The sequence below is a fragment of the Tyto alba genome, unplaced genomic scaffold (genome assembly GCF_018691265.1).
Source record: "Tyto alba isolate M040663 unplaced genomic scaffold, T.alba_DEE_v4.0 Super-Scaffold_46, whole genome shotgun sequence".
In the NCBI taxonomy this organism is placed as follows: domain Eukaryota; kingdom Metazoa; phylum Chordata; class Aves; order Strigiformes; family Tytonidae; genus Tyto; species Tyto alba.
In genome coordinates, this window is record NW_024881322.1 from 8421744 (window position 1) to 8445328 (window position 23585).

General features: G+C 33.8%; 1 protein-coding gene across 4 annotated transcripts in view; it reads left to right on the forward strand.

The window, feature by feature from the left end:
• BBS9 (Bardet-Biedl syndrome 9) overlaps positions 1-23585 on the forward strand; it is a 306857-nt gene that overhangs the window by 61881 nt on the left and 221391 nt on the right. For all 4 annotated transcript variants that reach the window (XM_042806281.1, XM_042806280.1, XM_042806282.1 and 1 more), the window contains 9 exons: positions 1071-1147; positions 3485-3538; positions 6581-6683; positions 7619-7723; positions 9648-9662; positions 13392-13532; positions 15672-15767; positions 20384-20556; positions 22731-22883. In XM_042806281.1, the coding sequence (XP_042662215.1) occupies positions 1071-1147; positions 3485-3538; positions 6581-6683; positions 7619-7723; positions 9648-9662; positions 13392-13532; positions 15672-15767; positions 20384-20556; positions 22731-22883 (917 nt within the window). The remainder of the gene's footprint in view (positions 1-1070; positions 1148-3484; positions 3539-6580; positions 6684-7618; positions 7724-9647; positions 9663-13391; positions 13533-15671; positions 15768-20383; positions 20557-22730; positions 22884-23585) is intronic.

Here is a 23585-nt window from a genome sequence, read left to right on the forward strand (position 1 = left end):
TTTGGTTTTCCTTTTTTCCCTTGTAGAGGGAGGTAATTTTTTCTGAGCACAAGAAAAATGAAAATTCATATTCTGCCTTCATCAAAATCTTTTCCCTCGACCCTCTTGTTAGATAATGTGCTGTCTACTAGTTCTGTGTCATTTTCAGGACCTGATGTGTAATAAAATTCTTGCAGCTTTCTGAATGTGCTCATGCTCTCAATTATTAATATATTAATTTCCCATTTATATTAAGTCTCTGCTGTTTGTTGCTTTAGGAACTATACATCTTTTGTTTGGGTTTTTCTTTCTGCAATACATTTAGTATTAAGAAATGAAAGTACTCAGAAAAGTGCAAATACCTTATAGCTGGACTTCTGGACTCATAAGAGGAGATTATATAATTCCTTATGGCATTTAAGTGCCTAGTTTCTAATCCTTACAACTTTTTTACATATGTGAATCTGCATAATGTTTTATGTTACGGATATAAATGAGTTCATAGCATTCTTTGCCTTGTATGTTGACAATCCTGGAAATCATCAGGTATTGTAACCAAGCCCTATATTATGTTCTGTACGTAAAACGTTCATATACCTTCTTACACAGAGGCATTTGAAAAATCTGTTTTAATTTTACACTATTAGGCACAGAATCTTTGTGTGTCTAATGTATTAATTATCAGCTTATTTAGATGAAAGTGTCATGGTATGTGCAGTGTGTATTTTGGAGATAGTTGCTTATTATAGGTGTATTAGTATATGCATGTGAGGATAAAAGTTTAGAAGTTCCTTACAGTCTCTGAAGATCATGGATAGTAGGTGTAAAATCTTGTTATAGAATGTTTATAAATCCCTTTTTGTATATAAATCAGAAATCCAGAATGATATCTGGGTTTAGTTTGTCTGTAGAAATCTTAGTCAAAAATCACATGCATTGTTATTTTTTTCCTTTATACTAGTAGGTGTAATGATGTAAGTCTGAAACTTGATGTTGTTGAAATTGTATTGCTTTTAGAAATGTAGCTGCATGTTTGTTAAAGGAGAACTGACTTACTTTTTAGTTTTTATTTTTTTTTTTTTTTCTTCCAGATATTTTACCCAAATCTGAAAAACACAGAGATCTAATTGTCACAGCAGAAGTTTCACCCGATTTGGATGCAGAATCTGTATGTACCTATATAAAAAGGAAGTTACTCTGAAAACACTGGTTTCATATATGAGTAAATAATGGTTGCTTATGGATAGTGATTATTATGTATTTATATTTCTGGGACTGAGATTCTGCATAGCCCCCAGTTCTCCATCAATTAAAATGCACTTTTGTTAATGATTGTAGCTAGAATTATTAAAATTATTTAGTATTTTCTGTCTGGGGACCTTTAGGTTATTAGTGATGTTCTTGGCTAAGCAAACGTAAGTGAATAAGAACTTAGGATCTGGAATAACTTTATAGTGGTGAGAATTTGTAATGGTGAGCAGTTAATAATATGGAGGAAAACAGTACAAGTGTAACCTTGTGGATCTTTTAAAGATAGAATACACAAACCACTCAAAGATGCATTAGAAGAAATAATCTTTCTCTGGCAAGGCATCATTCAGTGTTCTCTGGTTTTGCAGCCTTATTAGTTTATTCATCTTGTATACATAAGTATTTTGTAAAAATTAATTTAAATTAGGATGGAGAGCTTATAGTGTCTCTTAAAACTTTTCACTTTTAACATTTCAGAACATACTCATTGCACTATAACATCTGTAATTAGTGATTTCTGGTCACAAATTTCTGCAAAACTGATTTTCAGGGCTACTTACTGTTTGAAAAAAATACACAAGGGGCTGATTTTTAATACTTTTTATATATAATTGATATATTTATTCAAACTCAGTTGTTACTAATACTGCTACCTCTATTACTATTATTTTTTGATAATAGCACCTCTTTATAATGTGTGCTAGTGGCCTAGCACTAGTCGGTGGAAAAAAAGGACAGTGTGACAGGGTCTTGGCTAGCTGAACTAATATGCTCACAACACTTAGAACTGTTAGGTCCACAGGATGCTCTAATGCTGCTATGCTCATTCGCTCGAACTTCCAGATGCAAATGGTCTGTTTCATGTATAAATAACTCAATATATCAATCAAACCACAGCCTTGACTCTTTATTTCCCAAGGCTGTTCATGTATTTTAGTTTCCTGTGTGGTAGGCTTTCCTGGGGGTTCTTTCAGTAGCCATCTAGAAAGGTAAAATCTGATAAGATACTTCATGGGGAAGGATCAATACAGCAAATGTGGGAACAATTTTAGAGCTTCTGCAGTGATCTTGGAACCTACAGGCTTGCAGATACTACTTCTGCACTTGTGAAAAGATTTAAATTGTAATGTGTGTGATAAAAGCAAGAGGATATAGGTATATTGAAACGGATTGGATAAGCAAGCGGAGGACCATTCTGGTTATTTAACACCACCTCCTGCTTATGGACTCTGATCTGGGAAGTCAAGCTGATTTCTGAAAGCTGAATATGGTAAGGATACCACATCGCTTTGCATCCCTGCTATTGGTTCAGGATCAACCACAGGTCACCAGAGACAGTGGCCATGACAAGCCAGTATGAATGTAGATATGTTATTTTAACTGAAAAAGATACACAAAGCACAAATGAAAGTCATATTTCTAGAACCCAGAGAGCCCACCAACTTCCTGACTTCTTAGGAGTTTTGCAGATTTGGACCTCATACTGGCATGTTGGGATGAAAAGAAGGGTGGGTAGAGGGAATCATTGTTTAATCTGTTTTATTTTAAAGAAACACTTCACTTCTGTGATAATACCACATCACTGACTTGAACTTCTAATGATAAGAGAGTAAAATAAGAACAAACAGGAACATTTTCTTAAACCGTAGGGACTGACATGTTGCAAAATTACATATAAGCATAAAATAAGATACTAAAATAGGCTGCAAGGTCAAGGTGAATTTTGAATTAGATGGAATTGCCTATTGAAATAGAAATTTGCAAGAGTAGCAACTTGCCTGCTATAATTTTATTTTGAAGTTCAAAATACATTTCTGATTATAAGATAGTGTGTGATGATTTTACAGTACATACTATGGTGTGAATGTAATATATTGGCATATTGGAAGTCACCTTTCCCTACTGAATAGCAGAAGGTATTTCCAGAATTTAAATATACAGTGGAAAGTAATGTGCCAAACAAAACAGTTTCAAATATTCATATATACATCAGAGTATATTAGTCTCTTATATACACAACATTCAAGACCTTTTGCTATCCTTTTTGCAGGCAATTTCCAACAGAGGCTTTACATTTTCAGAAGGAAGTCAGAAATGTATTTTGTGTATTTTAATCTGTCATAGGAATGTTAAGTCCTTTACTGTTAATTCCCTGTTAACCAAGTTGATGGTAGGAAAGTAATATTGCATTCATTGTGTTCACTCATTCATGTGTAATATTGAATTTACTCTGTTTTCATCTTTTTCTTCACAGCAAGCCATTGACAGTGAGGTAAAAGCAGAGACAGTACCATCAGTCACAGTAAAGGTACTGTGCCTAACTCAAATAGAAGCATTCAAATACTGGTGGCAAATTTTAAGAAACTTGTCATTTTCTGTGTATTTCATTTAGATCATGAAAATGATTAAAATTTGAAATGCAATATATACTTAATTATTTTTCTCACTAGTATGACAAGGTGTCATTCTAGCAAGCCTTCTGCTGAAGTCACAAGGGGTTGGGGGTTTTATTTTTGATAGGCTTATCCAGAAGCAGACACAGAAATATTATTAGGATGGAATTAAGTTGTTTTTGAAGTTATAAGAATAATTTTTCCAACACTTTTCAAAGGGAATTGATGTTTGGTTACTCGAAATGGGAAGTTTATTATCTTCAGCTGCCTTTTTAGTTGTCAATAAACAAAAATAGACTTTCTTTTTACAAAAGACTTCCATAGCTTTTGCTAGTGGAAAAAAAAATGCTAGGAAAAGCTAAATGAAAATTGACATCATTGCAGTCCTCCATAAGAGTTGCTGCCTGTAACTGATTCTAAAGTGTGAGTGTGTGTGTGTACATGTGCATGCATGTGTGTGCAAGTGTGGTTTCTCCTTAGTATTGCCTAAAAAGGATCGTGATTTTTATTTAAGTTTGAGAGGATCTTCAAGGAATATCAGTGGAGCCTTATTTTTGAGAACCTTCAAAATTCTCCCTCTCTCTTGAGTGAGGAGTTCAGAGGGTAACTGGACTATTTATTGAACAAGATTCCCTTATACTGGTGTGGCTTGGTTGTACTTGGTCCAATGCCTTTCTCTGTATTTTTAAATGCTAAAATGATACAAAATAAAATTCTAATTCTGATAAAGTTTGTGACAGTTTTGCTCAAAGAAGTTCAGATGAACAGCATTGGACTTTGAATTGGGCTCCTTTGTGAATATAACGGTACCTTAAAATATGTAGTGAAAACTGAAATTACCTCCAGAAAGGTATGAATTTATCAGCTTTTAGTTTACATTGGAGCAAATATATTGTATAAGTTAATTATTACAGAGGAAAGCATTGTGTTTATAATTGCCAAATTTGATTTTTTGGAGAGTGGTTATGATTTCACTATTGGGAACACAGGTAACTCCCATTTTTCTCCCTCATCTGTTCATTATTGCTATTGTAAGGGCAATGGCAAACACTGTTTAAAATGAGCACGGATGTGTTTATGTATTTGTTTAACTTTTTGATGGGAAGACATTATAATTCCTCCATTCTGTTTTCTTGTTTATGCGTCTTATACCTTTTAATGAAACAAAAATAATAAATGTAGGACTTACAATGCATTCAGTTTTTTCTGGAATATTTTTTCCTGTGGTAAGTTCGTTTAACTGATCTTCTTATGTCTCCATTCTAATTAATTCCAGTTGATGGAAAAGACCTTTTAATTAATGGATTCAACTCTTTAATATTTACAAAGTTATAGGCATTGATTCTTATGAAAGTAAAGAATAATTGTACATTATGGTTCCATGTTATGACTCCTGTCAGACTAATTTGACTTTAACCACTGAATTTGGAGAAATTGAGAAGAATTTTGATACTAAATATTTTCTTGAATTCCATGACTGCAACCAGTGTATATGTATACCTTGAATGTTTTCTACAAAATAGGTAATGTTGCTAATGAATATTATTTGACCATTGTAATGGCGGTGGTTGTACCCAAAAAGACTGCAGGCAATGCATTGTGGTCTAAAGAAACTTCCAAAATTTGTGACACTTATTTTTATACTAAAAATGATGGTTTTAAGTTTAATTTTGTACCAATGAGAGACCTGTCAGAAAAGTTTTAATAAAATTAGATACTTTTGACAAAAGTTCCTGCATAAGAGGATACTTTCCTTCAGGCTCCTACATGCAGCAGAAAGCCAAACGTAACTGAGAAATGCAATGAAGTAGCATTTGCCAGTAACTTTAGATGTCACCGTCTTGATTACAAATTCTGAAGTGTGCAGTCTGTATGTCTGCGTGTTTCTAGCTCATTTAATTGGCATAACATCTGTACGGCTATTGATTTCATTTTCATTGTTCATATTACTAAGATTCTGACTTCAGAAAATGGGGCAAAGCTTACCTGATGCACGTACAGAGGTAGATGTGATCCCTCCTTGCTAGCATTAACAGCAATGTATGATCTGAGGGCCTATCTGCAGCCCAAATGTATTGTAAAACCAAGATAAGGGTTGATGTTAATTCTGTTAAAGTAGTCAAACTTCCTAACACTTGAGTCATTTTATAACTGACAATATTTTCATAAACTGATTTAACCTGGATGTAGTGAGTTCCTTAGTGGACCGGCAAAACAAAACAGATGATGATGGATAGCAGATATTGTCTGTGTATATGCAGACCACAGTCAGATCTCAGATACCACTATACTTTCATTTTCAGTCAGAGTTAAGGACATTATTTTGATATCCATTGCTTTTGCAGAGAAATAATTGCCTACAATAGAAGCAACCAGGGCCACTTCAGGTTTATGGTTAGGTCAGCTCTTGTAATCTAGAGTTGTAGTTGTGCTGGGTATCCTGTATATTGAATTTTAGGATTTGTTTTCAGTAAAAAATAAAATAGAACTTGACTCTGAAGTTATTCAGAAGACTATGCATTGCTTTTTGCAGTTAAAGGAAATAATTTCTTTGGTTAGATTTTTTTAAATTATTTTTGTTTTTTTACTTTAGTCCCCTAAAAAGGCAACGTTTTATTTTTATATTAGAACAAATGCACATGACACTTGCAAAATAATAATATTTTAATTAACACTTTAGTATTAGTTTGTCTTGGGTTAAAACTACAGAGAATATGAGAAATCTCCTCAGTTTTTCGTAGCCTTTCAAGTTATTTTGTTCTGTTATTGGCTGTAGGTAAGTAAGAATGTAAAAGGAAAATACTGATTTTGAGGTTGAAATTTTAAGTTCTTAAACATTGTTGCTGAATTCCTCTTTGCAGGCTTTTCATATATTTTTGCCGATTATGTTTGTTTTCCGCTATACAGAGATTAATTTATTGCTTCCTTTAAATACTTCTATATGTCACTTGATTTAGATAACAATACAGAGCAGAGTGACTGCGCAGAAACCAAACCTGGCAGTATGTATACAAGCTCCATTAGCAGTGACCTGTGACCAGTTCGTCTTTGATGATTTAGGTAAATTATTCTAGTACCGTTACAGCTATTGTATCATATTACTTTTTCTGAGGATGCTTGAAAGGTATAGTCCAGCCTCCATCAAGTGCATTGTTGCAGATATACTGCAGTTAAAGCAGTTGCAAACTTGCCGTGCCTGCACTCTGCAGCTTCTAGATACTGCTCGGTGGAGGAAGACAGAGTAGAAAGGAATGGAGTTGCTTTCTTGATGATGATATGATGCTTGGCAGGTGAGGAGAGGCAGGGTGGCAGCTTCAGTTATTCTGTAGTACTTTGCTGGGGCATTTCATTTTGCTGGCAATTCTGTCTATGTAGAAATGCCACTGCTGAGCTAAAAGCAGGGACAGAAAGCTTGCTTACCTGTTGGCAGTGTAGCGTATGTTCCCAATTTAGCATCAACTGTTTGGTGATTCTAGCCTTTTTCCAACCCTGTTGATAAGGCTGCAGGTGGGATTCCCTTGAAGCCTAAGTGGAACTGAAGACCAGAGAAGTGTGTCCTGCTGCCTCAGTTGGGACTGCAGTCCATTTCTGCTCTGAAATGTGCAGTAATGGTCCCTATTGAAACAGGGCTTTACTGACTGTTCCTCTCATCTGAAAGGACATTTCTTATGTTTTCTCAACATGTGACAGGAGCAAAAGGCTGGTGGCTTTGTAAAATATTAAAATCACAATATAAAACTGCATTTGTTTTGATATTGTCTGTATTCATTGTGCTGAAATGTTTTATTGGTTATGCTTCAAGATCTAAGTTGGGGAGACTAATTTGCCTTTTGTAAGTTACAGATTAAAAAAAAAAGCATGTCTGGTGATTTGCTAAAGGTGAACTGATGGAAACAACTATCATAATTTAGTAGATTATTTCCAAAAGTACTAGAAAATAGGTTGCTTTTATTCGGATGCTCCAATTACTTGATTTATTTTTGTTTTCTTTTTAGAACCAGATTCCTCTAAAACCGTGGTCCTGTCTGTCTTTTTGAAGCAGAATTGTTCTCCATCAGAACTGGAAGGAAATTGTGTGGTTTCATATAATATACCAACAGGTAAGGCACTATAGATTTCAGTTGATTTGCTTTTTTGAGGTCTTTTTCTTTACATATTTCTTATAAATGTTATTTTGAAATATACTGAAGGCAGTAATAATTGAAGGAATAATGTGTGTCAGTCTTCAGTTGTAGTTAATATTTTAAGTAGCATCAATAAGTTATACAATTAGTCTTCTAGAGGTAAAATCATATGCTTATGGTTTGGGAAGCAGCTGTACAAACTTTCCCACCCTGTCCCTATCAATTTGCTTCTGTTGTGCTCTTTAAGGGACCACCTCTAGGAGTGAGAAGTTAATTGCATCTTTATGACTATTCAGCCTTCTGGGCTGCCAACAAATGTGACAATAACTGCCTCCCCATAGAGGAGGAGATTTGAATAAGCATTGGGAGTGATTATTCCTCTCTTCCCTTTTAACAGTTGAACATATTAATTCTGAACAAATAAACTAGCCCAAAGGAATAGAAATAAAGTTGTTTTGTTTTATACTGCCCTAATGACCCTAGTAATAGAATATGTAAATTTACCCTGCTACCCATAACTGAAGACTCATTAGCTTAGTTTTCTACACACAGCCTTGTGAATGTGTCAGGCTACTGAGAAACTGTGTTTAGGCAGGGCTTTCATGTTAAGTTAAATGCAGCATAAGCCATTTTTAGCTGTCTGTTCTTCACTTCTCACTGCTTGGCTTTGCTCCTGCACCTCCTCCCCTGTTGTGCTCACAGTTATTTCTCAGCCAGATTTGCTGATTTGGTTCACTGTGCAAACATAGAGCTGTGCCAGCATGAATGGAAGGGTAACACGGAATAGACTGGCATCAAAGAAATGCTTGTGGAGTTAGGGCTTCTGTGAAAGGTGGTGGTCTTGAATACCTTATCCTATGTAGATGCTTTTATTTAAGCATTTACTTCACATCACATCTCACTTGAAACATTGTATTTGTGATGATAGTCTAGGCTGTGTGATGATGGAAATGTTTATTTCTTTACAAAACTGAAACTCGTGTTTTTAAAGAACTTGATCTTACCCTCTTTAGACAAGGCTTGCAGATATGTGCAGAGGGTGGGAGAGAAAAAGATGCTCCTCTCTTTCTTGAGAGTCTGCACAAACTTGAAATCTTGATTTTTGTTTTGCTGGTCTTGCATTTGTGGTTTTGCTTTGCAAGACCGGAGTATCGAACTCAAAGGGTATTACTCTCTAGCAAATGAACGTATTATTTCAGGTGATACTAGTTAAATTTATGCTTATATTTTAGATATGAGGTTGGATTTTGCAAGCCTTTGGTTAGGGAATCTTAAGTATGTTTGATTGTTTATATGCAATTAAAAAAAATCCCCAGAAAACTTGACATCTAATAGAATTAGGGAACTGTAGAAGAAATTTTAAAAACTTGCCATTAATGGTAGAATTTGGAAGACTTCTAAATAAAGGAATGTAAATAAGATCTTACTAAATTTTTGGATATTCATTTAAATTATTAAGCTGTAACAATTCTATTCAATTGCATACAAATACTAGTGTTACTTGTACAAGGCAATCAAATCCTTTAGTGTAATATACTAGTAAACAAGAATTCAGTGCCTTTGTGACTTCATATTATCTTAATTAAGCATTTTTCCTCTTTTGTTTTTTAAGATAGCCATATTTGTGACCAAATCAGTCTTCACCGTGTTTCTGTGGGATTCATACAGCTGAAGGTTAATGAGTCACTCAGTTGGATGGGATTGTACTATTGATGAATATGGTCTCATGTCTTTTTTTTGGCTAATATGTCTTTATGTATTGTCTACTTAACACATGTGGCTTGGGTTCTTTAAAACCTGTTAATACATTTCCTTTTTTTTTTCTTATTTGAGTAATATCTTACGTATTCTTTTCTTTTTTTTTTTTTTTTTTTTTCTCCCATTGCTGGTTATACGGTAGAGCTCAATCCTGAAGGTGAGTGAATGGAAAAAATTAAAAGTTTGAATGGTTTCATGAGTGCTGGCGTGTGCTGAATAAAGCGAATTTAGAAGACAACAGTTATTTTACCTGTTATTTCTATAAGTTCTTATTATCCTTGGTTTGATCCTATGAAGGCGTGGATATTCTAGAAAATTGAAGGTAAATGAGGCTTAGACATATGAAAACAATTACCCATCAGGAAAATAAAGTAGTGAAGACATTTCTTCATGAAGTATATTGCACTTTGTCATATGTAACATAGGAATTATGCCTATAGTATAAAGTGCCTTGGAAATTGAGAACACAATTGTATGTTCTTCCTTTACCATATTTTTAGGTATTTTTTTGAAGTTTCAGCAAAAAGTTTTCCAACTAAATTATATATTTTTTGATGCAACTGAAAAAGCTACTAAGGATTTGTAGCTAATGCTATGCTGTTTGGACTGAGTAGCTCTGAGAATGATGTTACTTAATATCTCTTCATTCCAATTCCTATTGGAAACCTCTTATTGAGGGGAAAAAGGATGCTTTCTAACCAAGAATACCAACAGTACAAAACTTAGCTGTGATTGTGTTGGATATGATACTTGCAAAAGGTACAATTAAAAGACAAAACAGTACTGGGAAGTTTGCTTATGTATAGGTAGACTAAAAAGAGAGAAGGATAGTTCTCCAATGCACTTATGTACATGTGTTGAAAAGATACAGTCCTTATAGGAGATATTTTACAAACTTTATGTATTAAGTACAAATTCCCTCATGCTTTGCAGAGGGAAAGAAGTTGCTTATCATAGATACAGAGATCAACTGAAAGGATATTTTCAATTTTGCAGTTTTCCTAACCAAAAGTTTTACGTATCGATGTATGTATATTTGAATCTTGTTTTTCAATACTTATGCTCTAACAAGCATACTAAGTGAAGTAAAAAAGTAGATAACTGTGTTAATGGTTCCCTTCCTTTTCTAGTTTTTGGATATTTCAGGGGACCTTGAGGTGCTGTACAGGAAATAGATGCTTGAACCATCTCAATAAAATACTATTCTTGGCAAGAATAGCTATCACCATGTGGCAGATTTCTACTATATGAATTAATTAAAAGTTATTTAAAAAATAGAGTAAATACATAACTAAACTATTTAAAAAGAAATATATAATTTGAAAGGGTAACAGTCTAAAAATGAACATTTGGGATTTTGTTTTAAGAAATTTCTACTCGATGAAAATCTGATGCTGTAAGAGAGTATTGTGGATCTCAGTAAACTTTGTAGAATTATCTGGAACAAAATTAATTTGGGTTACTGTGAGATGCACTGGACTAGTTAAATTCAGGGTCATCAACACCTGAAAAAGCATAAATTCTCTGAATAGTTAACATCCTAAATTAGGGATCTGATCTCTGATGTTTTTTGTCATGTACATCATTGTTATGTTTCAAAGATAATTAAGATAAATGCATGAGTAATTTGGAAGTGAAATTGTAATTCAGTGCATGTTACTGTTTTATTACTTTTGTTAGGTAAGTGCATAGTATGCCTTTAAATAGTAGTAACTTATGAGATAATGTTACAAAATTTCTGTTGTATTTCAGATCAGAAGAGAATCTGTGGGTTTTTCTTCATATTTTTTCTTTATTACAGTGCTAGAACTGTATATCGTGCAGTGTATCACAACTCTAGATGAAGTGAGATGTATTACTAGACATAACACCAGAGGACTGAGGAAGTTCTGGCTCCCATGCTTTGCTACTGCTATGTGTTTCTTTACTACCATTTAAAATTCTGAAATATTCTGCCAGCTTTTCCCAGCAAGAGTTTTTCATTGTAGTGATAAATTTTGTTGGAGCTTTTTGGTTTGGTTTTCTTATGTGTAGTTGTTTTGGACTCATCAACTAGAAATCTCCCTAGGCCCTTCCCAAAGCCAGATACTGTTTGATTTAGCTTTGATTCGACCTTTATCTGAAATATTGAAAAATTATGTTTATGATGAGGCAGACTGAGCAGACTATCAAAAAAAAGCTGGTTTGAACCAAGAAGAAAAACATCTTGTGTTAAATACAAAAATATTTCAAAATCTTTTTGGCTAGTTTTGTCACTGATTTTTTTTCCAGTTGGTAAGTCTCCATATCTAAGCTCGGTAGTAAGACATTTGTGTTATGTTGTCATCAAGAAAAGATTGTAATTATCCCATCAGATGATGAAGATACAGTCAAGTGAATCATTCTGAAAGGTCATGGGTTTATTTATTGTCAAGTATTTTTTCAGGAATTTTCCTTGAAACCCAGGGGTATCCTAGTTTTGAGGACCTGTCTTAAGGTTTCTGCTCGTTTTATGCTGATTTTGTTTTTTACAAGCTGCTGCAGAATAGTTACTGGGAGACTTTATCAGCCAGCCAGAAGAGCTAATGAATTGACAACCAGACTGATGAATCTGAGCCTTCTAGTAACAGTTTTCCCCTGAGACGAGTCTTAGAAATAATTTTTCATTGCAAGAGATCTGCGAAGCAGCAAGCAAAATTGTTTACAAAAAGCATTGCTTGGATGACTATTAAATAGTTGAGCTCTATTTTGATACTAACCTGCTAAGCTTATATAACCGATAATCTCTGTGTAGCTATCAGTTTCATGACTTTTCTGTCTCCGTATAATCCATGACAGTAGTTTACTTTATTGACTCTTAAAACATGCTTTGTTAAATTCCGCTGGGTGTGAGTGTTGGGATTAATATTTGAGTTTCATGGATTATTTAGGAGAGAATGAGTGATTGTTGCTATGACATTAATACTATTCCCAATAAGATGAGTAGTGATGTCTGTACCTAAACAAAATAAAGCTTCCCTGTTAGCTGCTTCAACAAAAAATCCTCCTCAAAAAAAACTTAATGTGGCTGTCCAAAAGATCAAGAACTCCATATTTCATAGCAACTAGCACTTTTACCTTTCACATAGAACATACTGGGCAATTTCTGACATGCCAACAATTTTAAACAATGTTTATATTTGAGCAAATTTTGGACATATTCTAATGAATGTATTTTCTAAATGTTAATGTTAAAACTTCCTCTTTTCTCTTGCACCATTCTGATGAAATTGCATATTATCTTATATATATCAAAGGCAGTAGCCAGTTTGTTCTACAGTTCTGTTTTATTATGATGCAATGAGTTGAAAGACAGAATTTAATATACTTTTGGGTAATAATCTCTATTAGATACTTTTTTTTCCTAAACCAGAAACCTCTGACAGGTGATATGAAGGTTGCATAGATGTTATTTAAGAGTATTAAAAAAAACCAAGAGTAGATGTTTTCTTTAAGAAGGATTTAGTTTGTGATATTCCTGATGAAAATGTACATGCTTTAATTTTGTGCATGAAGCATCAGGAGTAATCACACAGCTGTTGTCTGTGTTAAAGTAGAACTATCTAGAACATTAAATAAAATGTTAATCTTCATTGCATGTTAATTGGTATAAACACAGGTATGCAGTGGATTTGGCTAGTAACTCTTGCTTTTCCATTTAGTTGAAAATGTTCACTTGAAAAGGTAGTTAAAAGCATTCAAATTTAAAGGTATTTTAGGTGGAAAATTTAACAAAAATAGAGAATTTTACATAGTTTTTGTTTTAATGTATTCCTTAATCCTGTTAAAAATATATTGTTATACCTCTTTGAGGACAACAGTATGAAGTATCTGGTATTCAGATGAAATCTGTGTTCTTTAATTTTAGGAATAACGAAAGTTGCACAGTGCAACTTCAGGCTACCTTTGCGGTTAATTTGCTTTCCAGCTCAACCTTCAAAAGCAGCAAACCACAAGCTAACTATTGATACCAATAAACCTCCCGTCAGTTTTCTCACCATTTTTCCAGGTAGGTTTTTAAATACGTCTACAATTGAAAATGTGTTAGGAACTCCAACAGGAATTATTTTTCTGTACGAAGTAATGAGGTAATTAACAAGAAGAAGGTTAGAATGTTTAAAAAGTGTGTTTTGAAAGAAATGATGGCATATTATTTCAATAATAATCCACCTGGGCTAGTATATCTCTCTGGCAAAACTGCAGATTTCTCTACACATTGGTGTTGTAATGGGGAAAACATAGGCATTCATTTTAAAAAAGATAAGCAGGGCAAAGCAAAAGTGGTTAGTGTTGTGCATAAGGGGTAGAGTTGCACTGGTGGAAGATTTGTGGAGTTCTTGATATATTGGTCTGGAGCTGATCTTACTTAATAATTTCATTAGACTTCTTAGACCAAAAAGAAGATACGTACTTAGCAGTATTCTCTGATGTGCATACCTGAGCTACATTTATATGCAGGAGAATTAAAATGGTATGAGGAAGGGATTAGGTGCCATTTAGGACTGGAAAAAGAAAAATTAAATAGAATATTATAAAATGTAATGTTATGAAAGTACTTTCTGCTGTGATTATGTGCTCATAATTTGGAAGAGATGGAGGAGGTGGAAGTTACCACAGGAATACTCTGTAGTACAATGTGGAACAATTATAAGCAAACAAATAAGAACTGCGGATGCATTAGACAAAATGTTTCCATGCAGGAAACTAATATCATGTTACTATGCACTGGCACACTGAGTGCTGATTGCTGATATTAAATAAAAATTAATTCAAATGTAAAAGTTTAGAAAAAGGCTATGAACATTATCTAGGGATTTGAAGAGGAGAATTAAAAGAAAGTGACTCATTTAGCTTAATAAAACTCAAGTAAAAAAAAGGAATACAGTGCCTTCAGTAAATATTTTGTGGCTGTATCATGGATCTAGATGATCATATTAGTACAAGAAGAAATGAATAAACAGGGCTTATAAAGGGATTGTGAATAAGTTCAGTCTGGCAGTGATTAAGTTTCTGAACTTCAGAGGACTAAGGTTCTGGAACAGTTTTCAAAGAGCTGTATTGGCCAACAACTTTAATATGATATTTTTAAGGTGGAGCTGCATCTCTTTTTGAAAAGCTTATATAGTCCCATTGAGGAAAGTGAAGTAGAATGATTTTTTTCACTTTGAGGGTAAATACACCTTTTCTCTCAAATTGATGTGCTGTGTAATACTTACTTGAAACAGAGAAACTTTTTTTCAAATGTCTACATTTTGGGATTTTAATCATAGGCTTCCGTTATGGTTAAGCAATAATGCATTCAAAAGAGAGCATTGTATTTTAATTTTAACCTGGGGATGCATTGTTGAAAATATAGCACCAAAGCATAGGCCTAATATGTTCCTGAAGACCATACTAAAATCTTCTGATTTCTATTCATCCCATTTTCAATGATGAGGGAAGGGAAAAAAAAAATACAGCATGCTATTTATGATGTGATCTGTGAAGGAACTTTGGATTCTTAGTGTACTCTATAAGAATTGTATTTCTTCTACTCCCTGTTTTGCCTTATTTTCAGGGGAAGGTCAGGTGGAGAGATGAAATGGAGTAGTTTTTAAAATATGGTACTTTAAAATTGAGCCTATTAACCTGGTATAATCCACTACATGGAAAGGAAGGAAAGGTGGGCATGCATGGACTTTGTAGAGTAGCTAGTTTTATCAAGCTAGTTGTCTGTTGTGCTCTGTGCTGGAAGCTGAAAAGAGAGGATGCTTAAAAATTTTAATGATAATTTCTGCCTCATTTTTTCATAAATATCTGAATTAAAGGTGACCTTGCATCCAGCAAAAGGTGACACTCTCTAAACTGTACACTAATCACAGTTCTTTTTAGATGGTACAGACTGAACCTCTGAGAAATCTACCTTTTATTTTCAGGCTGGGGAACAACAGCAGTGTATGGCTCAGCTTCCATCTGTGAATGAAGGGAGGGTATACCAAACTATTGCTGATGTTCTTTGCTTCTGAGCACTAAGAAGGGCAGCAGTCTGATTCACATTGCCTTTACAAAATTGCTTGTGCAGAGGTTGATGTGGTTCTGGCTATGGCTTGAAGTTTGTTGAATACCAGTGTTGAATTACAGAAAACTGTATTTAATTTTTCTCTTTCAGACTTTGTTGATTCGTCTGAGGATGACCAGGCAAATGTTCTGGGTTTTGAGTTTTTAACTGGTTCAAAAACCACTCTTCTTGCTTCAAAAACATCACGTAAGAGCTGTTTGCATTAATGTAAAAGACACCTGATCATCAGTTAATATATGTACAAAATGAGAATGTGGGTTGTAGGAAGGATAATCACTGTGTGATAATTAACACTTTGAAACTCCTGTATTAACAGACCATTTCTTATCCCCTTTCAAGTATCTGATTATGCTACTAGGGAAGGCACAAAATTTTATAACAAAACAAAAAATCATACTCAAAATATAGTACACTACAGTGACAATTCTCTGAAGAAATTGGATTTTCTTCAAGTTTTTAGCAATGTTTTTATTAATGAATTAATACTGTCATTGTAATAATAATAAAAGCCCTCCCTTCCTCAAAGGTATTTCAACATCTGTGTTTGGAAGTAGTCATCTACTGGAATTTTTGTAAGGGATTAAAAAGCAGGTTTCTAACTCCTCAGTGACTCAGTAATCCTTGACTTCAGTTAGGCATTAGACCCTACTTACTTGCTTCTGTACATCTAACTAAATGCCTGTCTCTATTGTTAGATGTCTGTATGTCTTTTTAAGTATAGGATTAGGAATTCATTATCCGTCCTACTATGTTCACAGATTGTATGTTACCTGGTCCAGTGTCTCTTGTGTAGGACAGTTTGTGACTTAATTAGTCATGTTCCAACCACCTGTGAGTTTGGGTTCTTTAAAAAAGATTGGTTCTCTTCATTTTGGAGAGTATATGGTTTTGCCCTGTTTTTTTACAATTATTACTCAATTCACTAAGCTCTTTCTTGGCATATGTGTTGGAACCATATCAGTTCAATTGTGTTTAGCATTTTCCATGCCAGGAGAGCACAAAGTCTTCGTTCAATACAGCAGACTAACAGATTGAAGCTAGAATGCCTATTGTGCATTGCAGAGTTCAAATGACACGCTCTGTGAATGCTTTATGAAAACTGTTTTCTGTGAAAAATCAGAATCTAGTTTGTTGATGTGACATTCCTCCGACACAAAAATAATGTGCCTCACTGTTTTAAAAAGTCAGTATTCATGATGGGTTATGTAAATGGTGGAGGTGTCTGCTGTAAGCGATGAGATAATATTTAATACCTTTTCTAGTGTAATCAAAGGTGTTAGAAACCATCTGGAGAGTAATTTTCATTATACCAAGGATAATTTTACATTTCCAAGGCTCAAATTAATTTGTATTGGTTTGTGTATGCATTATTTGTGTGTTGTTTTTTTGTTAGTTTGTTTTTAATATTTGTTTAAATAGTAGATCTTGACTAGACATGCAGTGATAGTTTCTAAAAATTAAAGAATTTAAAGGGTTTATAAATGACTATTTTTTTTCTGGGTAACAATTTAAATCTGTCATTTGGACTTTGTTCTGATGCTGTGTAAGGGACAAATTTGTGTCTATGTAATAAATGTATTTTAGCTTCTGGTGAGGCTATAACTTTTAATTCCCCCACCCCAAACCCTCAAGCTTTTCCTTTCAGATTTGTTTATTCACTAGCTAGGAATGATGCTTGCAGTCTTACTATAAACTTTCCCACACTGCTTTACTTGTGAAGTTCACTTTACAAAGAAGATTTGAAATATCTGTTTTCCTTAGTGTGACTACTCATTTCTTGTGTCTGGGAATCCTTGCTTTAGAAAACAAATGACTTGATGCCACTTTCTATGTTAGCAGCCTGTTTCCCGCATCCACTTTATGCATTGGATTGTGTTAGTTACAGAATTTTTTAGAGGGTGGGTTGCTTATTTGAAATTTTACCTGAGTAAAACTTATTAAAAAAAAAAAAAATTGTAAAAGGGCTGATACTCAAGCATAATTCAGAATATTTTTTATGAGCAGAGACTATCTATAATACAAAAGCATTGTTTGATAGAATTTCATGATACTAAAATGATTGTGCTTGAGTGGACATACCATCTATGGAACTAATAAATGCAGATGAAATTATGTATTATTTGGGAGGTCCTTATTGTGCTATGTAGTTTAACACCGAGTTTATACTTTGTAAAAATGCTTATGCAGTATTATCACTGTGGAAATGTTCTTAGAAAATTGTATGTGTAGATAAATACTGACTAGAAATAATGGTGTTTCAGAAAAGTAAAAAAGTTCACTTGGATTGACCAATCCTTATTTCTGGTTTTCCATGAAAGAAGTTAATCTTGGACAATGGAAGAAGACATCATTTTCCATATTCCTTGTGAAATGGACCTTAAGTTCTGAATGGGAGGGACTGCATGTAGGAATGAAAGTCTCCAGGTTCAGTTAGGTTTCACTGCTGAAGCTGCAAACATGAATGACCTCTGTTTTCACATTTTTTTTGAAATTGTATTAGCTAATCCATTTTGAACAGTGTAGTAATTGAAGATATTACTTCAGCCTGTCCAGAGGACTGCTGCAAAAAATCCCAGCCTGAAGTTTGTTTTGACAGTTAATACGTATTAAAAAGAAACTCGCCCCATGTAGATTAAGCTTTTAAGGTTTTTTTGCTGGAATTTTAAAAAAACTGTCTCTTAAGTTTAAAGAAGGCTTGACTGCTAATTGTGGCTGTGTTTTTTCCTGTTGCTGCGGGCTTCCTACCTGAGAAGTGAACTGAATCTTCTAGGCTTCCTTCAGATAACCTACTGGCAGGGCAGCCATTCTTACTGCAGGTTGTGCTAGTTGAACAACCTGTTGTAGCTTCCTGATTTTCTGTTTCAGAATTTTCTGAAAATCTATTGTAGTTTTCTATAACAGAGCTTATTTTAACAAAAAGCTAACACAAGTTGGTAAACTATTATAAAAGCACAGGATGAGCAGAAGCACAGGCATTTCTTCAGTTTTTTCATTGTATTTCTGTTTTAAAGCATGTGTTTAGTGCAACTAAAGATTCTCATTTTTGTACAGTTTCTAAATCTAATCTGTCTTTTTTGAGAACCTGAATATCTTGTAAAGCAAATGACTGCAATGCTCTCCACTCAGGCCGTGGTAAAATTAGATTGTGTTTGTATTGACCAACAAACAATGTATAGAAACTAAATATGCATTTTGGAGGAAATTAGTTTTATCCATTTTAAACCATTAATGTATTAGATATGTCAATTATAAATGGAATGACTGTTGATTTGGCCTGAAAACATCTGAGCTAATTTCCCTCAAGGAAAAATCACTTAAGGCAAAGTATGATGATACATGCAACTAAGTCCAGCGATTACATTGTGAGTATTTAAAAAAATGGATATGAGGTTGAATGTTATCTTTAGCAGATGGTGTTCTATTTTTTTAACAGGCATGTTTTTAAATAAAACTTGCTTCTTTCCTGTTACACTGTAAACAGAATTTTTCATTCTCTATTCGGTGAAATACGTATCTTGGGAATGATGCCAGTGGTAATGTCAAACAATCTTGAATTACTAATGTTGATAAAATTTTAAATAAGTACATTCAAGTTCTAGAGAATTCTGGTTAATTCAATTTACCATGAACCTTGTTAACAAGGGCAAAAAAAACCACCCTATTTTGTATCAAAACCTACCAATTCTTTTTCCTCATAGCTGCATTTCTATCCTTTTGGGTAAGGTATTGATAAATGAGTAACGAAAAGAAGTAAGGAACTGTTGTTTGAAAGTGTTTATCTGAACAAAAAAATAAAATTAAAATGCTGCTATGATTTTCCACAATGTTTACCTCTCAACATTCAGTTAATTTTGATTTCCTGTAAACTGAGGAGAGGATTACACAAATGTGGACTAGAAACAACAGAAATAAAATCGCATCCCCCTTGCTTGATAATTTGAAATTCACTAAAATGTGATAAGCTAAATGAATTTGCTGGAAGAGATAACACTGGCTAACAGGACTTGTTTTTTCGCTTCAGTTTATATTAACACTTTAATTTCTACACTAAGCCATTTTTACAAAGCCATAGTGTGTAGATGGATAAAAATCACCTTCTACTTATATTAGCTGTATCTAGAGCAGAGCATATCACTGTCAAAATTGAATATTGTTGTCTGTGACTAGAGTAATACTTTTCCTACTAGAAGATATCCTAGAAACTGGAGAGGTAATAAAAATTACACTGAGTGTGCTATCTAAGAACTCAATAACCGTTTTGAAAAGACATTCAAGATTTTAGGTGTATCGGGGTTGGCTTGTTACCGCTGTTATCAGATGCTTAGGATACTGTGCTTTTCTCATGGTCCAAAGTGAGTTGAGCCTGATTCTGCCTCCGACCCTCAGAAAAGCTTACGAACTTTGTGTTGTGGCAGAGAACTGCACATAGCCTGTTATTATGACTTAATATCATCCAGTAATTATCTTGTTTCCTTATTATGGTAGTTCTTCATAGCTTTTTGTTCTTCATTAACAGGCTCATACTCTGAAGTAAGTAGTCCTGAAGCAATAAATACTTTCATTTTGTGCTACAAAATTGCCTGTTAAAATTAGAATGAAAGAGAGAGTATTTAGGACTGACATCAATAAAATACAAGTATTTCTTTATCACTAGTGAACATATATCTCTTACGAAAATCTCATATAAACTTTGGATACAGTTAAAAAGTTAAATCTGTGTGTTATCTAAACTATGTTGTATAGTGAACATATGTGGCTTAAAAGTGTGTTTATTAATCTTGTATTTATTCTTGTTTGCAAAGAACGATATAGGATCCAGAGTGATCAGTTAGAAGACCTTTGGCTGATAACAAAAGAGCTCATACTTCGACTCAAAGAACATTTCAAGAAGCAAAACTGCAAAGATTTTGCATGTACCTTTTCTGGTTCAATTCCCCTGCAAGAATATTTTGAACTAATTGATCGACATTTTGAGGTATGTTACGTAATACGCGAATCATTAATGTTCTAGTTTAAAATTTGTTTGTATGTTAGTACTATGATTAATCAAATTATAACTACAGCTGTAACTATTTGGCTCTCAGAAAATAGAAAGTTGCATATAAGATAGTGCTGGAAAAAATGTTATCATTTAGTTTTTAATGTGGAGTATGCCCTGCCTCTGAAACAGCCCATGTGATTAGCAGAGTGCAAGTAGCTCATGTGCATTCTGCAAATGACAAAAATTATGATACTAGTATTGGCCCTTCTGGTCACTGCCTGTACAGAAGACATGGGTTCTTCATTCACTAGCATCATGTTAATTGTAAAATTGTTTCTAAAATTTGTCCTTGGTTTTAGGCTAGTTTACTTTTCTATTCTAATGAAGCCATGTGCATTTTTTTTTTCTTCTGAATCCTCCTGGTAATTATATAAGAAGTCCCTTCAGATTTTAAAAAACTGACTGCCTTTGTAGAAGTAATATTGGAGGCTTGAGGAAGTTTATCAGACCAGATATAAAAAAAATGTAATTACTTTTTCCTGTTTGGTCATGAAGATGGCAAAGAAAAATCTCCAGTAGTTCAGATAGCTTGTAGAAATAGATAATAAAATAAAATATATGCCCTCCTTCCCCACCTCCTGCATGCCTCCCCCTCCCCTCCCCAGCCTTTCCACTAAAAAAAAAGAGAATAGCTATTTGAAAATTTCTATTAAACTTGTGTAATGGGCAAAAGCAGCAACATACGTATGTAAGAATAAGAAGTAGCATTGGATGTTTTTTCATGCTGCCAAATTTTCTGTGAGATGAAGCCATCACCATATAGAAAGATGGAAGTTGTAGTTGTGATTTTCTCGGATTTTTTTAAAGAGTCAGTCCTAGATCCAGGTCTATCTCTCAAGCTCATGAGTTGTTATTCTGTTAGTCTTTCAACTGATTTGAAATTCAAAAAGTTTGTGTTTTGTTTTTTAGTGACTGGTATTGTAGAAATACCTTAAACATAGGCCTCATTAGATTGTATCACAAGCTCAAATACACTGAAGTTTGAAATATAGGCCTGATTGCTGGAATGCTAATTTAGGATCTAATTATGTTGCAGCTGCCTATTTTGAAGTTTCTGAAATGTTGCAATAATTATCTGGTATAAAAGTATAAAATGATCTATCAAGGGGATCCTAATGCTCCCATCCGTTTTAGTTTCAACACTTCTTTTGTGAAGCTTGGGAGAATATTACCCAAGATGTCTCTTTTTTCGCTTACTTACAGAAAAACTGCATATTGTGTCTTTTCCTCTTAGCTTTCCTGAACCATTCTTCATAATCATGTACTGGCAGAATGATATGTTTGCTTATTTTTAAATATAATCTGTTTTCTGAATTTAGAAAACTTAATTTTTCTGCTTATTTTGGGACACTTTAAAATGGATGTGTGTCATAATGCTCACATCTGAAAATCTGTGTGTCTTAATGTTTCTTCTGATAACTTATGCTAGTTACAGCGTGTCAGATGTACAGAGGAGTCACAGCTTTTTGAAAGACCTTTATTTAGTGATTTTTGTGTTAGTAGCACGTAGTGGAAAATGGTATGGTAATTAAAAGATAAAATAAGAATTCTTATTATCTGGGCATTTGATGTACAGTGTTGTTCAAAGTTTTGTGAACATTTCAAGAAAGTTTATTGCTGTAGCTGATCAGTATGTGTAAAAGGAAGAAGGATTTCACTTCAGAAGAAGACAATTAAATAGTGCAGAATTTAGTACTTCTATTCATGCTTAAGGGAATAACAATTTACTTTCCACTGCAATGAATATCAACTCCATTACACTGTGTGTGTGTGACATAAATAGCACACTAACCCAAGAAGAAGCCTTGAGCCTTGATGGTGAAATTACATTCCTGTTATTAGGCTTCTTGATGATATATGTATGCATTTTCATGGATTATTGTGGCTGTTGACAATTAGTTTTGATATCAGTGGCAAATTATAATTCTTGAAATTGTTAATAAGTTTCATGAGAATTGTAAAATATAAAGCTAGTATAAAGAACATTATAATTTGAATAATACATACTCTCCCAAAAATTTTACTATTATTCTCCCATTTAATCTGTAATGTGCATGCATAATGTATAACACCCTTAACTTGAATTCTTGAAAACCCTTAAATTGCAGCTACGTTTGAATGCTGAAAAATTTCAGGAGCTGTTATCTGAAAGAGCTGTACAGTTTCGAGCTATTGAGCGGCGATTGCTGACACGATTCAAAGATAAAACTCCTGCTCCTCTTCAACATCTGGACACCTTGCTAGAAGGAACATTCAGAGAGGTCAGTACAGTTTGATTATGAGCCTAGCCTTTCTTTACATTGTTGGTAAAACTTAGCTTAAAGCATATAAGCTATGCTTTCCTGGTTACATTTACCATCCAAGAGACCAGGAAGCAGTAATTTGTTTAACCTAATATTCCCTATAACTTTCCAGATGATTTGCAATAGTTTTATTTAATCTGTGACCACAAAATCTTTACTCCTGGGTCACACCAGCTTGACAGCACATCATTCTTTCCTAGCTGATGTTGATAGTGTAAATATTTTATAGTTCATGTGAAAATATTTTATAGTTCATAGCTTGTGTAAATATTTTATGATACACTGTAAACTGGTGGAATGGTTTGGCTGGTGTAACATTCACAACAAAATTGTCTGAGGCTGACCATGTCCTTCCTTATGGGGATTTTATGTTCTAATCATTTCAGAATGTGATAACTGCAAAAGAAAAAAAAAATCATTCCTAAACCATCCCCATACTGGAAGTACACAAGGAATAAAAGAAGTTTTTCTTCTTTTTCCTGCTTCAGCCCTGCATTTCTTTAGAATAACCCTTGTTTCATGATGTGTCCTCTTTGCTAAGAAATTACTTTATGAATTTTATGCTTTTCTGTTGGAGGATCTGATTTTACTTTCTGACATGCCTTGTTAGAGAGGCAGAGTCGCAATTAGATTCCGTGCTGGAAAGAAGACTTACCTTTA